The sequence below is a fragment of the Takifugu rubripes genome, chromosome 9 (assembly GCF_901000725.2).
Source record: "Takifugu rubripes chromosome 9, fTakRub1.2, whole genome shotgun sequence".
Lineage (NCBI taxonomy): Eukaryota > Metazoa > Chordata > Actinopteri > Tetraodontiformes > Tetraodontidae > Takifugu > Takifugu rubripes.
The window spans coordinates 12,646,131-12,658,155 of NC_042293.1; the positions used below are offsets into that span (position 1 = coordinate 12,646,131).

The 12,025-nt window shown below is 48.4% G+C and overlaps 2 protein-coding genes across 2 annotated transcripts; both read right to left on the bottom strand.

Annotated features, from left to right (window-relative positions):
- Nucleotides 1-1,557: 1,557 nt before the first annotated feature.
- LOC101075457 (potassium voltage-gated channel subfamily A member 1-like) lies at nucleotides 1,558-7,003 on the bottom strand. Its single transcript, XM_029842271.1, has 2 exons — nucleotides 6,348-7,003; nucleotides 1,558-5,807 (listed from the first exon to the last, which is right to left on the bottom strand). The coding sequence occupies exon 2, from the start codon at nucleotides 5,555-5,557 to the stop codon at nucleotides 4,088-4,090; it is 1,470 nt and encodes a 489-aa protein (XP_029698131.1). The 5' UTR covers nucleotides 5,558-5,807; nucleotides 6,348-7,003; the 3' UTR covers nucleotides 1,558-4,087.
- Nucleotides 7,004-8,100: 1,097 nt separating this feature from the next.
- On the bottom strand, nucleotides 8,101-10,993 carry LOC101068472 (shaker-related potassium channel tsha2-like). The gene has a single exon (XM_003967641.2). It carries the CDS (start codon nucleotides 10,330-10,332, stop codon nucleotides 8,884-8,886), a length of 1,449 nt encoding a protein of 482 aa, XP_003967690.2. The 5' UTR covers nucleotides 10,333-10,993; the 3' UTR covers nucleotides 8,101-8,883.
- Nucleotides 10,994-12,025: the final 1,032 nt, after the last annotated feature.

Sequence of the window (12,025 nt, forward strand, 5' to 3'; positions counted from 1 at the left end):
GTAAGCGGGCCCCTTCTGGGACGGGAGGATTAGCGTGGAACCATTACCTTAGTGTCATGAATCACCACTAATGGGTTCAGTGAGTGTAGTACAGAGGTGGGACACATTAGGATTGAGACCTCCAGCTCTGTGAGTTCACACACTGCAGCCTTGGATCTACGTGAACTGTCCAAGTTGGTCTTATTGAGCTTTTCTTGCAATCATGCATACAACAGGGCGTTCTTAAAAATTTATTGATGTAAGATGAAATCATAAGTGACATAAAGAAAACAAGAACCAACCCCTTGCATAGATCAGAGACCATGCCTTTGTCAAACAGAACACACTTCAGCACAAAGGAGCCAAAACATGACAATGACAGCTGGGTTCACGAGAGGAGTCCCGGTTTGTTAATGGTTCGTTTGTAAAACGCTAAAAATAAAGAACTCATAATTGAAGCAATATATTCCTAAAAATCCATTTTTGGCCAGAGAGGAGCAGCCAGACGTGGGAGCTTGTTCAGCGCCCTCCTCGGCAGTCGGGAACAATCCAACACAGAGTCGGGAACCAGAACCGAGTTAGCAGGAACGGAGGGGGCGAGGGCGGGAAAGAGAATTCCGGTGCTTCGTTTGGGAAACTAGCCCTTAATATCCTCGCTCGCATTCGGAGCCATTAGCGGGAAGGTGCGCCCGGGCGCTGAGGACAGTTCGGACACCCGCTGCCATCTTTACGATGAGGTCGGCGTCAAGGTGCTTGTGTGAAATCCATTACTTCACTTCCAATCAGGAACAGAGGGCTTGCGGGATGTCTGGGAGCGGACGGAAAAACTAGCTTGTCATTGATGCAACGGTATTGTAGGTGATCCACAGTTTGGAGAGGTCATGCAGTCCTCAGTTGAACATGCTGCTGGATTTTCACTGTTAGTAAAGTTCTGCAGATACATCAGAATATTCAAAAGACTGGAGGGGGGGGGGCACGCCTTTGAATATTTCCTTTGTTTTTTTCCAAAACCGTGACAGGGCGTGTTGTATATATATGTATATATATCGTTAAACAGTGGTTTCATCTTCATGGCTTAGCAGAGGGATACATTCTCCTGGGTTTCCCAGGATATGGCATGTTCTTCCTGTATCGGTCGTCTTAAAAATAAAACAGCATAAATCAAAAAGTCAATACCTTTTCAAACTTGTAACTGCAGGATATACTTTTTCGGTTAATATTCGTAATATTAGCCTCTAACTATAATGACTCTTTATCTTTTTTGGTGCTAAATATCACATTTTGTTCATGTTCTCTTTTAATTCGGAGTCGTGATCTATAGAACTCTTATCGCTAGTGTTGGCTGAAGCTTCATATCTAAGAGTGAGATGTACGAATGAATGTGTCAAACGTTTTAGACGCCTCTTTCGCTCTTAGCGGATCCCTCCTGCAAAATGACGACGCGTCCTCTCTAAGTGCATTATGGGCTGTCCCTTCGGGACCGTGTTCAGGGTTCAACTGAGCCCTTCAGCTGAGCCTTGCAACAGAACTGGCTGGTTAAGGCTTCCAGACCACAGCAAAGAAAACTATGAATGACTCTTTTTTTACAGATGACCCTTATAAATGTCCTAACCTTTGACCTCTGCCGACCTTAACAGTACTTTACAAGCAAAAGAGAAGAGGTCGATGTACAATCAGTCCTGTTTGGCGTCTGTCAGGTGATCGTAGCTGCTCTGACATTCAAGATAAAATAGTTTTCACTGTTGCTGTAGGAGATATTCTTTGCTCATCCAAGATGTAGCAGCCTAAATTTTTTTTTTAGAGATAATTCTCTAACGACTAGGAAGACTCGTCATTGGTACAGTGCAAAGATAAGTTTGAAATAAAACAACCGAGGGCATCCAACGCTGTCAACCAACCAAACAACAGGAACAAGAACCATAGAAACTGGCAAATACTGTTGAAGAGAACAAGCAAAGACCAGAAACACATTCAAGTAGCTGTTTTTTTTTATATCTTGGAAGGAGGGAGCAAAATGGAGAAAAAGAGCTCATGGTGCAGTGCAAAGTTTACTGTTATTCCAGTAAATTTATCTCAAGTGCAGACTGATTCAACAACTACTGCCAACTTACGTGTGTGTCTGTGTACCTGTGTGTAGGTGTGACTGTGTGTGAGCGTCTGAGTGTGTGCCCGTGTGTGCTTGTGTGTGCGTGTTTCTGTTAGCAGGTGTGTTTCTGCGACACAGCAGCAACTTTAAACATCCCTCTTCCACAGAAACTCAATATAAAAAACAAACTCGTCAGGAGCTCCCAGCTGTCCTCAAACTCTCCACTGGTGAAAGTTCTGATTGTGCGCAGCTTTTAGTGAAAAGAAAGAGCGGGATTGCGGTACACTGTCGGCTAAGTGCTTGTGTGAAGGCTATACTTTGGGACTCTCACATTCATTGTGGCGTGACTGCAGTTTGAGGTTGCCTTTTGCATTATGGTATAGGAAGCCCTGCATGGAAGCTTGCAGCTCTGCAGCGAGTCTGCAACAACCTCGCTGAGGTAGAGACCCTGAAAGACGACTGGATGCACGAGGAGAACCAGCATGAATGAAATACGGTGTGTTTCGTACCTAAGGTTATTCCCTTTAAAACTAGATCAGTAAACATGCAGAGTACAATACTTTGCTTTTTAAGGACGTAAGTGCGCGACAGCATGAAAACTGGGTTGTGCATAAAAGCCATGTTTCATCTGCTTGCGTGTTGCTCGTCATGAACATCTCGACCAAAGCCCCGACAACAGAGGATAAACCAGTTCGATCCCACCGTACAGTTCCCGTTATCCACAGAGGCACTTTCACTGGTCCTGTTAGCGAAAGGAATAAAGGCACTAGCAACTAATGTCAGAGTAATTCTCTGGAAATGAAGTGAAATTTGATCCTTTTTTTTGTGAATTCTGAAAGAAAAGGGTGACTTAACCTGTTAATAATCCTTATCAAAGAATGCCCATGCACTGCACTACTGACTAAATAATGTAATCGGTGCTTAATATGCTTATATGCCTTTTTGATCCCATCGTGTTCTTTGATTAGTGATAAATTAGAGACTCTGCATCCTCCCGATGGGTCTGGATATATTTGATTGCAATTCAGAAACACACAGAATTTGTTGTCCTTAGTTTCCTTGAGCACAGGACACTGCAGAGTGTCTGCGTCACCACAAGCTGTATAGTCATGCAGTAAATACCAGGATACAAAAGTGCCTCAGTCGATAGTCCATAATGCAGGTTACTTCTATCATGCTATGATCTCATTTATGTTCTTTTAAGGTTCAGCATTCAACTTTTATACTTGTAAATGTTTGCGTTTTTAAAGTAAATGCTCCTGCGGTGCAGTCCCTGTGAGCGCGGATGGGAGGGGCAGGATGGAGGCAGGTATCCAAAAGAACGTCCTTTCCGCTATGCAAAAAATTGTCTCATGCACGCCGGTACGAAAATGGAAGGTCCGTAATCATGCTAGTGTGACGCCGCGTTGTTGAGTTGACTCTAAAGGGCACGGCGTTGAATCACTTGGCCATCTGACAGAACACAGCATCTGCCGGGAGTCAGCAGCAATGCGGATGTCCGTGAAGCATGTAGATCACCATCTGTTTACATCCCAGCAGGAGGGTCCGGTCTTCCCTCTATAAGGTGCGCTAATGAACAGTAGATCCTTTGCGGGGTGGGGGAGGGGGAGGCACGGACAGTCATCGAAGTTTTTAACACTCGACTGCGGATGTTGGCATGTCTCTGCAGACCGTTTGGATGCGTTGTGCAGCTTGCTGAAATGTAATTGGTACTCCATGCATATGATTTTAATTATCACACTGTCAAATGATAAGACAGTATGCGTCCCATGTCCTCCAGGGGTCCTTACACGTGGAATAATTGGTGTTTTCTTGTTGATGCTCTTATATGTTTTTAGGATGGGAGGAATTTATTATTCTATCTAGCTGTCATATACTCTATGAGCTTTGATCTACGTAGCTGAGCAGAGTCGTAGCCGTAACGCCACTGAGTACTTTGGGGATCTAAATGAAGCGTTCCTTCTTGATGGTCTACTCCATATATGACAGTCCCGTAAAGATAATTATGTTTCTATCTACAGCCTATACATCTGTAAGCAGTTTGGCTTTATTTACACAGTTTTGGTTGGCTAAAGTGCAATTTCCAGTTCTCAGGTTTGCCTCCCTAAAGTTGTCGATGCTATTGTTTATATCTCCATCGATCTCCATGTACTCTGACTTGCTGACGGTGAACGAACTACGGCGGCTGGAGTTGGTTTCGGAGGGGGGATTGCTGACGTTGAGCAGCTGGGCCTGCTCTTCACCTTCGGTCTCCCTGTGGTAGAAGTAGTTGAAGTTGGACACGATGACGGGCACCGGGAGGGCGATTGTCAACACTCCAGCGATGGCACACAGAGAACCTACGATCTTGCCTCCTATAGTGACCGGCACCATGTCCCCGTAGCCCACAGTCGTCATTGACACAACGGCCCACCAGAACGCATCTGGGATGCTGCCAAAGTAGGACCCTTGCTCCTCCACCTCGGCGAAGTAGACGGCACTAGAGAACAAGATAACTCCAATGAACAGAAAGAAGATCAACAGTCCCAGCTCTCTCATGCTGGCCTTGAGGGTCTGCCCCAAAATCTGCAGTCCTTTGGAGTGTCGGGACAGCTTGAATATTCGAAACACCCTGACCAGACGGATAACCCTGAGAATGGCCAGAGATGTTGCCTGCTCCCCCACGCTCTCGGTTTTGTCGTCTTCAGCCAGCTCGGTGCCAAGCGTGATGAAGTACGGGATGATGGCCACGATGTCAATGGTGTTCATCATGTTCTTGAAGAAGGCCGGCTTGCTTGGACACGCCAGGAAGCGCACTATCAACTCAAAAGAGAACCAGATTATACAGAGAGTCTCGGTGATAAAGAAGGGGTCGGTGAGGATGTTGGCTTTGTAACGAATGGTGGTGTTTCCAACTATTATTGTCCTGCCTGCCGGGTCGTCTTTCAGCTGTGGCAAAGTCTCTAAACAAAATATCACTATGGAAATCAGAATAACCATCACGGAGACTATAGCAATCCCTCGGGCGGTGCCCGAACTTTCCGGGTGCTCAAAGAGGAGCCAGATCTGACGCTGGAACTCATTCTCAGGCAACGGACGCTCTTCCTCCCTGATGAAGCCCTCGTCTTCGCGGAACTTCTCCATCGCGTCGACCCCCAGCTCGTAAAACTTGATTTCTTCGGAGAACATATCCAACGGGACGTTCACCGGCCTCCTGAGGCGACCCCCGGACTGGTAGTAATAGAGAATGGCATCAAAGCTGGGGCGGTTCCTGTCGAAGAAGTACTCGTTTCTCAAAGGATCAAAGTACCGCATCCGCTTTTTGGGGTTGCCCAGCAACGTCTCTGGAAACTGAGAGAGCGTCTTCAGCTGCGTCTCGAACCGGAGACCAGCTATGTTGATGACCACCCTCTCGCAGCAGTCGTGGTCGTTGTGATCCGGCGGGTAAATGTCCTGAGGGTGGCCCGGGGCCGCAGAGGTCTCATCCATGTGATCTCCTGCAACTACAGTCATTTTCAGAGTAGGACAAGGAGCCGGCGGAGGAAGAGGAGTTGTGCTAGGCTGTCAGGCAGGCTGACTGAGCAGGCATTCGGGTGGGAAATGTTCCAGTCTTCGGCCTCCCGCGTCCCTTAAATTGCCGGAGACGTCCCCAGAAAGGAGAGGGCTGCCTGGCTGCTCTGCCTCAGTGCGGCTCCACTGCGGTTCTCGCTGACTTGACCATTGTTGCTCACCGGTGTATCTGCTGCTGCTGTTACTGCTGCCTCTGTCACACCAGAGAGGGAGGGAGGGAGGGAGGCAGGGAGGCAGAGGGAGAGGGGAGGAATGGAGGAGGAAATAATGGCATCAAACTGCCGCGATATTTGCTGGCTCAGCATTTTTCTGCAGTTTATTTATTTATATATTCCTCTCATATTGCAATTAGCTCAGTTAGTCAGAGGGAAAATATCCTCACACAACGCAGAATATCAGTCTCATTTGTATTTAAAACTTCTCCGTAGTGCAAAACTCTTTGATTGCTCATTTTCTACATCTGCATGAAAGTTGCCGCAGACATTCACAGACTCTTTGGCGCTGCCTTCCTGCTCTAACACACTGGCTGGATATGACAGGCGCATGACAGCAGCCCTCACTCATGACGCATAATTTGATACCTATAGGTTTCTCTGCACAGCCTCCGCGTCAAGAAATAGAGGCGAAATGCTTCTCGTACGCGTTTAGTTGTGGTTCTGGGTGAAAGCACCCACTGTTTACCACACTAAAAGGTGCCTAGCGGATTGTCAAAGTCAGCAGTTTCGATGCTTACCCCGGGATGATCCTGAAATCGCTCCGCTGCGCTCCGTCCTCGGGTAGATTCATCCAACTGCAGATCAGCAGATGGTGTCAAGTGGAAACTTTACATCGCACCGTATCGTGTCGATCCCAGCTGCATCCGCCGCGGAGCGCATTCAGATGGAGCCTCACGCCTTTAGGCGGCGAGGCGAGATGTGATTTAGTGGAATCTGACGAGCGAACGGCAGAGATGCGCGGAGAGCTCACAATTTACCGCAGGGGGGACTCCTGTGCTGGAATTCAAGGGGTAGGACAGGGTAAGGGGTGATGAACGAGATCTTGGCATTCCCAGGCATCATCACATCAGCAGGAAATCGCTGCATTTTTGTCTCTACGCGAGAGGATGGACCGAACGTCGGCGCGGCGAAAAAGGGCGAAGAAAAGCTTCTAAACGAATCGGCGCCGTCCGAATGTTTCCTCCGAGGTGTCGAGCAAGTTTTTGGCGTGCATTTTACGTTCCGGCGCGGGGGATGTTGGGGTAAAGGCAGGAGAAAGTACAGGGGAGGGCGATCAGCAGGGGGAGGAGGAGTTGGAGTGTTTCGACGCAATGCAGACCGACTCTACTGAAGCACGCCGCTAGAAGTTCTCCACACAAACACCACAGAGGCAGGAGCGGCTGAGCACTGGCGCAATCAGACTGCAACGAACGGGATATAGTGGCTGATATAACCAGTTAATCAACCCCTTTTCATACGGGGGTGTATGTCCGGTTATTAAAATCAGCTTCTTTTCAGCTTTGAGGGGTGGAGGGAGTCAGATGCCAATAGCATCCGGACGACTTTCATCCCGAATGTGCACGCCTCGCGCACAGAATGAGACACTTTTGTCATGATAGGTTCAGTAACACGAAAGTGGGAAATAAAAGAGTTTACCCGAAGATCGTTTTCAGCACCGGGGACAGCGCAGTCAGAGGTGTCCCCAAATGTCCACAATAAGACGGTGGTGGTCGTCTTGTGCTTCGCTGTCCCTGGTTCTGAGGCGGACGTCGTGTTTTCTGGACATGAAATGTCCAAAATAAATCAGGAAATTATGACGAGGGGGAAAGAAGTTTAACGCGATATAAACGGAAGGTGGGTGGATCTTAAAGCGTTCATCATATAATCAGTGAATCTAGATCAGCAGATAAACCCTTTTTACACCCGTCAGCATTCAATTAGTTAAAAGTATTAGCGAAAGATGTTGTGACCCCCCCCCCCCCCCCCCCCCCCCCCACACACACACACACACACACACTAATTAATGGATGTCAAACTCTTTGCATCTCTTTGGCTTTTGCCAGTCTGGTTTGAGTCCCGCTCAGAAAAAAAACAAAAAACCAAAAACCAACAGAAAGAGCTTGTGTTCATAATTTATTTATAAAATGGATTAAGTTAAGTTCACATACATGTTTAAATTAGAAAAATAAATATTTGATTACATTCATAATTCACGACGATTCAGATCGTGATTGGATTCATGCAGACGTTGCAACGGATAATGCTCAAGCTGCAATGCAATCTGAATAGTGCGTGAGTTTGGGGTGGGGTGGGGGGGGGTAAAGGGACATTAACGTTTACACAATGGCTTTGACACAAGCGAGGCGTGGTCATGTATAAAGCCTGTACAAAAAAAGAATGTATTTTAGCCGATGCGAACACTATCGAAACACTGGCGATTCATAAAAATGTACAAGATGAGGGAGGAGATGAGGGTCCGCAACTCTGGGGGGGGGGGGGGGGGGGGGACACACGCCGCTTTGGTTTGCAAGTCAGCAGAAAATGGGGCCGGAACAACGGTCAGGCTTCTGCTGACACATCCTGAACTCAGGGGCTCAATTTTCAATTCATCGGCTCTAATTAAAGTGATTAAACGGCGAGGGAAAATACTCAACCTGAGTTAGTTGCTGCCTGTTCGAAGGGGTTCGGATCGACCACAGAGTGGCGCTCAGAGCTCATCTGGTCAGAGGCAGAGACCTCGAGGCTCCGCGCGATCGTCTCCTGCGAAGCTTTGAAAAGTCTCTCGAATCACGTGATCTGGTAAATTTAGCTGCGGAACACGGATACATGCGAACGTCGCTTAAGAAAACAGGTTTGCAGTGCAAATAGTAGGCGAAGGTTGTGGGAAAAGGAAAACTCTTGAAAAGCAATGCCCGATCAAAGTGCACCGATGAGGAGTTGTGACGCGCGCATGACGCACATCTGGCACGTGTGAAAGAGGTCTCCCACACAGTTCAGAATTCCTGGTGCGCCACAGAGGCTCCAGCCTGAGAATAACTAATATGATTGATTTATTTTTAAATGTACACATTGGCAATTATCTCTTGCGCCCTCAAATTGTGACGCGCGCCTTTGCGCACCGCCCAGCTCTCTTTCTACCTGTAGCCCCCAAAGTGAGAGTAGTAAAGTTGCAGCCCTCGTGGAGGAATGATTTTTATCGTGTATCCAGTCAGCTGATTCCCCCCCACCCCCATAAAGAAGCCTCTTTTGGTGCAGTACGTCCACTGAAACACCGGAAATGAAACCGTCTCGGGTTTACACCACTGTCATTTTCCCCGCGTAAGCGTCCAGATCTGCTTTCGGGTTCGTCAAAGCTTCCAAGTCGTCGCTCTCTTGGTAGGACTCCGTCAGCGACTGGCTGCTTTTCTTTGAGTCACACTCTCCAAATGAGGGTTCCAGCTGTTGCTGCTGCTGCTGCTGCTGCTGTCCGCAAGTCACGTGGACGTACTGGACGTTTTCCTCCTCCTCGTTCTCTCTGTGGTAGAAATAATTGAAATTTGACACGATAACCGGGACGGGCAGCGCGATGGTCAGCACACCGGCGATGGCGCACAGCGACCCAACGAATTTCCCTCCAATGGTGGAAGGACACATGTCACCATATCCCACTGTGGTCATGGTCACCACAGCCCACCAGAACGCGTCGGGTATGCTTGAAAATTCAGACTCGGGGTCTTCTGCCTCTGCAAAATAAACCGAACTGGAGAATAAAACCACTCCGATGATCAGGAAGAATATGAGCAGTCCCAGCTCCCGGAGGCTTGCGTGGAGCGTCTGGCCGAGGATCTGGAGACCTTTAGAGTGTCTGGACAGCTTAAAAATCCTGAAGACGCGCACCAGACGGATGACCCTGAGCACGGCCAGTGACGCGGCCTGCTGGCTGCTGCCCTGATGCTCCGCCAGGTCCAGGCCCAGCGTGATGAAATAGGGAGCTATGGCCACGACATCGATCAGGTTCATGATGTTTTTGAAAAAGGCCGGTTTGCTCGGGCACGACAGGAACCTCATGGTGAACTCGAAAGAGAACCACACAATGCAAAGCGTCTCCACCATGAAGAAGGGATCCGTGAACGGGCTCAGCTCCCTGCCCTGCGCGCTGCCGTTGACGTGGTTTGCGCGCACTGCTGGGACTTCTCTGAATTCTGGTAAAGTCTCCAAGCAGAATATGATGATGGATATTAGGATGATCATCACTGACACGATGGCAATTATCCGCGCGGGTCCCGAGCTCTCTGGATATTCGAACAAGAGCCAAAACTGGCGCTGAAACTCGTTGTTGGGCAGCGGGCGGTCCTCCTCCCTCGGCAGGCCCTCGTCGTCACGGAAAAGCTGTATCACATCTTCATCGAATTCATAAAAGCGTATTTCTTCCAGGAAGATGTCCACGGGGACGCTGACGGGCCTCCGCAGGCGCCCCCCCGACTGGTAATAATAGAGGATGGCGTCAAAGCTCGGCCTGTTCCTGTCGAAGAAGTATTCATTTCGCAGCGGGTCAAAGAATCGCATCCTTTTGCGCGGATCTCCCAGGAGGGTCGTCGGGAACCGGGAGAGGGTTTTTAACTGCGTCTCGAAACGCAAACCCGAGATATTAATGATCACCCTCTCGCTGCACTCCTGGTCCGCGGCGTCCAACTCAGGAGCATCTTGCAACAACGGTGCCACGACCACAGTCTCGTCGTGGTTCTCCTGGGACACCACAGTCATGTTTTTACCCCTCCGTGGGTAAATCCGTCACTCACCTCCTTGGTGCCTTCTTTTGCCTGCGCGTCCACTCATGCAGCTGCCCGAGCTCCAGGCAAAAGGAAAATCCTCTTATTCTCACCAGGTGCCGGCGCTTTTGTTGCTGTTGCTGTTGTTTCCTATAATTCTAATGCAGTTGTTGATTTTCGCCACCCCCTCACTCACATTAGTGACTCCGGACCGCCAGCCTCCAATGGCGCAGACAGATCTCCACTTGTATAAGCCAGACCCATGGCTATCATATTCACACCATTTTAAACTCCAGAGCCCTCCCCATGCTGGAAAGCCAGATGACACTTGCTGCTGCCGCTGCTGCCGCTGTCCCTCTTGTGCTCGCCCTGTTCACCGAAACAGCGCAGCAGTTTCCAAGTAAACGTGCCGCCGCGCAAATCCCACTTTCTTTTACGCGCGCACGCCTGGCTGTTTTCAGCCAAACCCACCTCAAAGCTTCGGCTCTTATTTTTTTAATGCAAATCCAGATCCGGGATCCGATCTGAAGTGGAGTGTCCCACCCTCCGGGTCTCTCATTCATGAAATCATGCAGCTATTCTTGTCACGGGGGAACCTCCGGGTTCCAGCCTCGGTCTACGGTTACAGAAACAAGGAGGACTGGTAAAGGTGACAAACAGGCCCAGCGTATCAACCGCAGTGTTTTCTTTAACGTATTAATGCGTCCCGAAATAAACACAATTAAACCGCTCGATTGTTTGGACCCTGTCCTGACCCTGGTTTTACCAGGAGCCCTCCTGGACCAGGTCAGTGGAAACTGCTGGCTAGACTGACATTTGAGTAGGCAGAGCAGACAGCATTTTCAGGAAGCCAACTGCCAAAATAATGTTCACTGTTCTCGTCCCTTAAATGACTGAAAGCCTCTCGGAAAATCAGAGGGTCCTGCAACAAAGCCCTGGATATAAAAGCACCAGATTGAACACCTGTCATGTGATCAGAGGTATTCCCTGGCCTTGTTCCAATTTATAGATGCATGACTTTCAGCTAGACTTCCCATCAAAAGTTACACTCAAAGTCATTTTTACTCATTGAACATTAAATTGTTTTAATTGTTTAAGTATCGTGAACAGGAATAGGTGCCAGGAACTTTACCTGTTTGAGCTCCTCAGTTTTTTAAGAGGCAGCTCTATGTCCCTGCAATCAGTTTTTGCTTTTAGATTTAGAGCCAGAAACACGCCGATGGTGAAACTGTCTAAACGTGAGGTCAGGCTAGCCCTGTGTAGTAGGTCAAAAGATTTCACCTTCAGAGTTGAGTTCACTCACACTTCTCACACTTAGACCCCAAAATGGAGGCGGGATTTGGTTGTTTCCGCTGATGTTTTCCAGTTTACATGCATGTATCCTCACATCTTCATCATTCATCATCACTGAATCACTAGCACCACCGTTGCATCGATGCTAATGATGCTAATTTATACCCTTTTTGGTGCTTTTTAAAGATTGTAACTATACGACATGAGCTCGAGGAGTCCATTAGCAGGTGCATTGTTGCTTCAGGAAGGAGGAAGTTTTATTAACTGTTCACCACCGTGTGTGACTTGGTGACCGGTGGCTGAGCGGAGAAACGCAGGAAAGTCATAGTACAGGAGCTTTTTTTTTTAAAAAATGACAAAACCTCAGGGAATTAGAATCAAGTTATCTGCCCGGT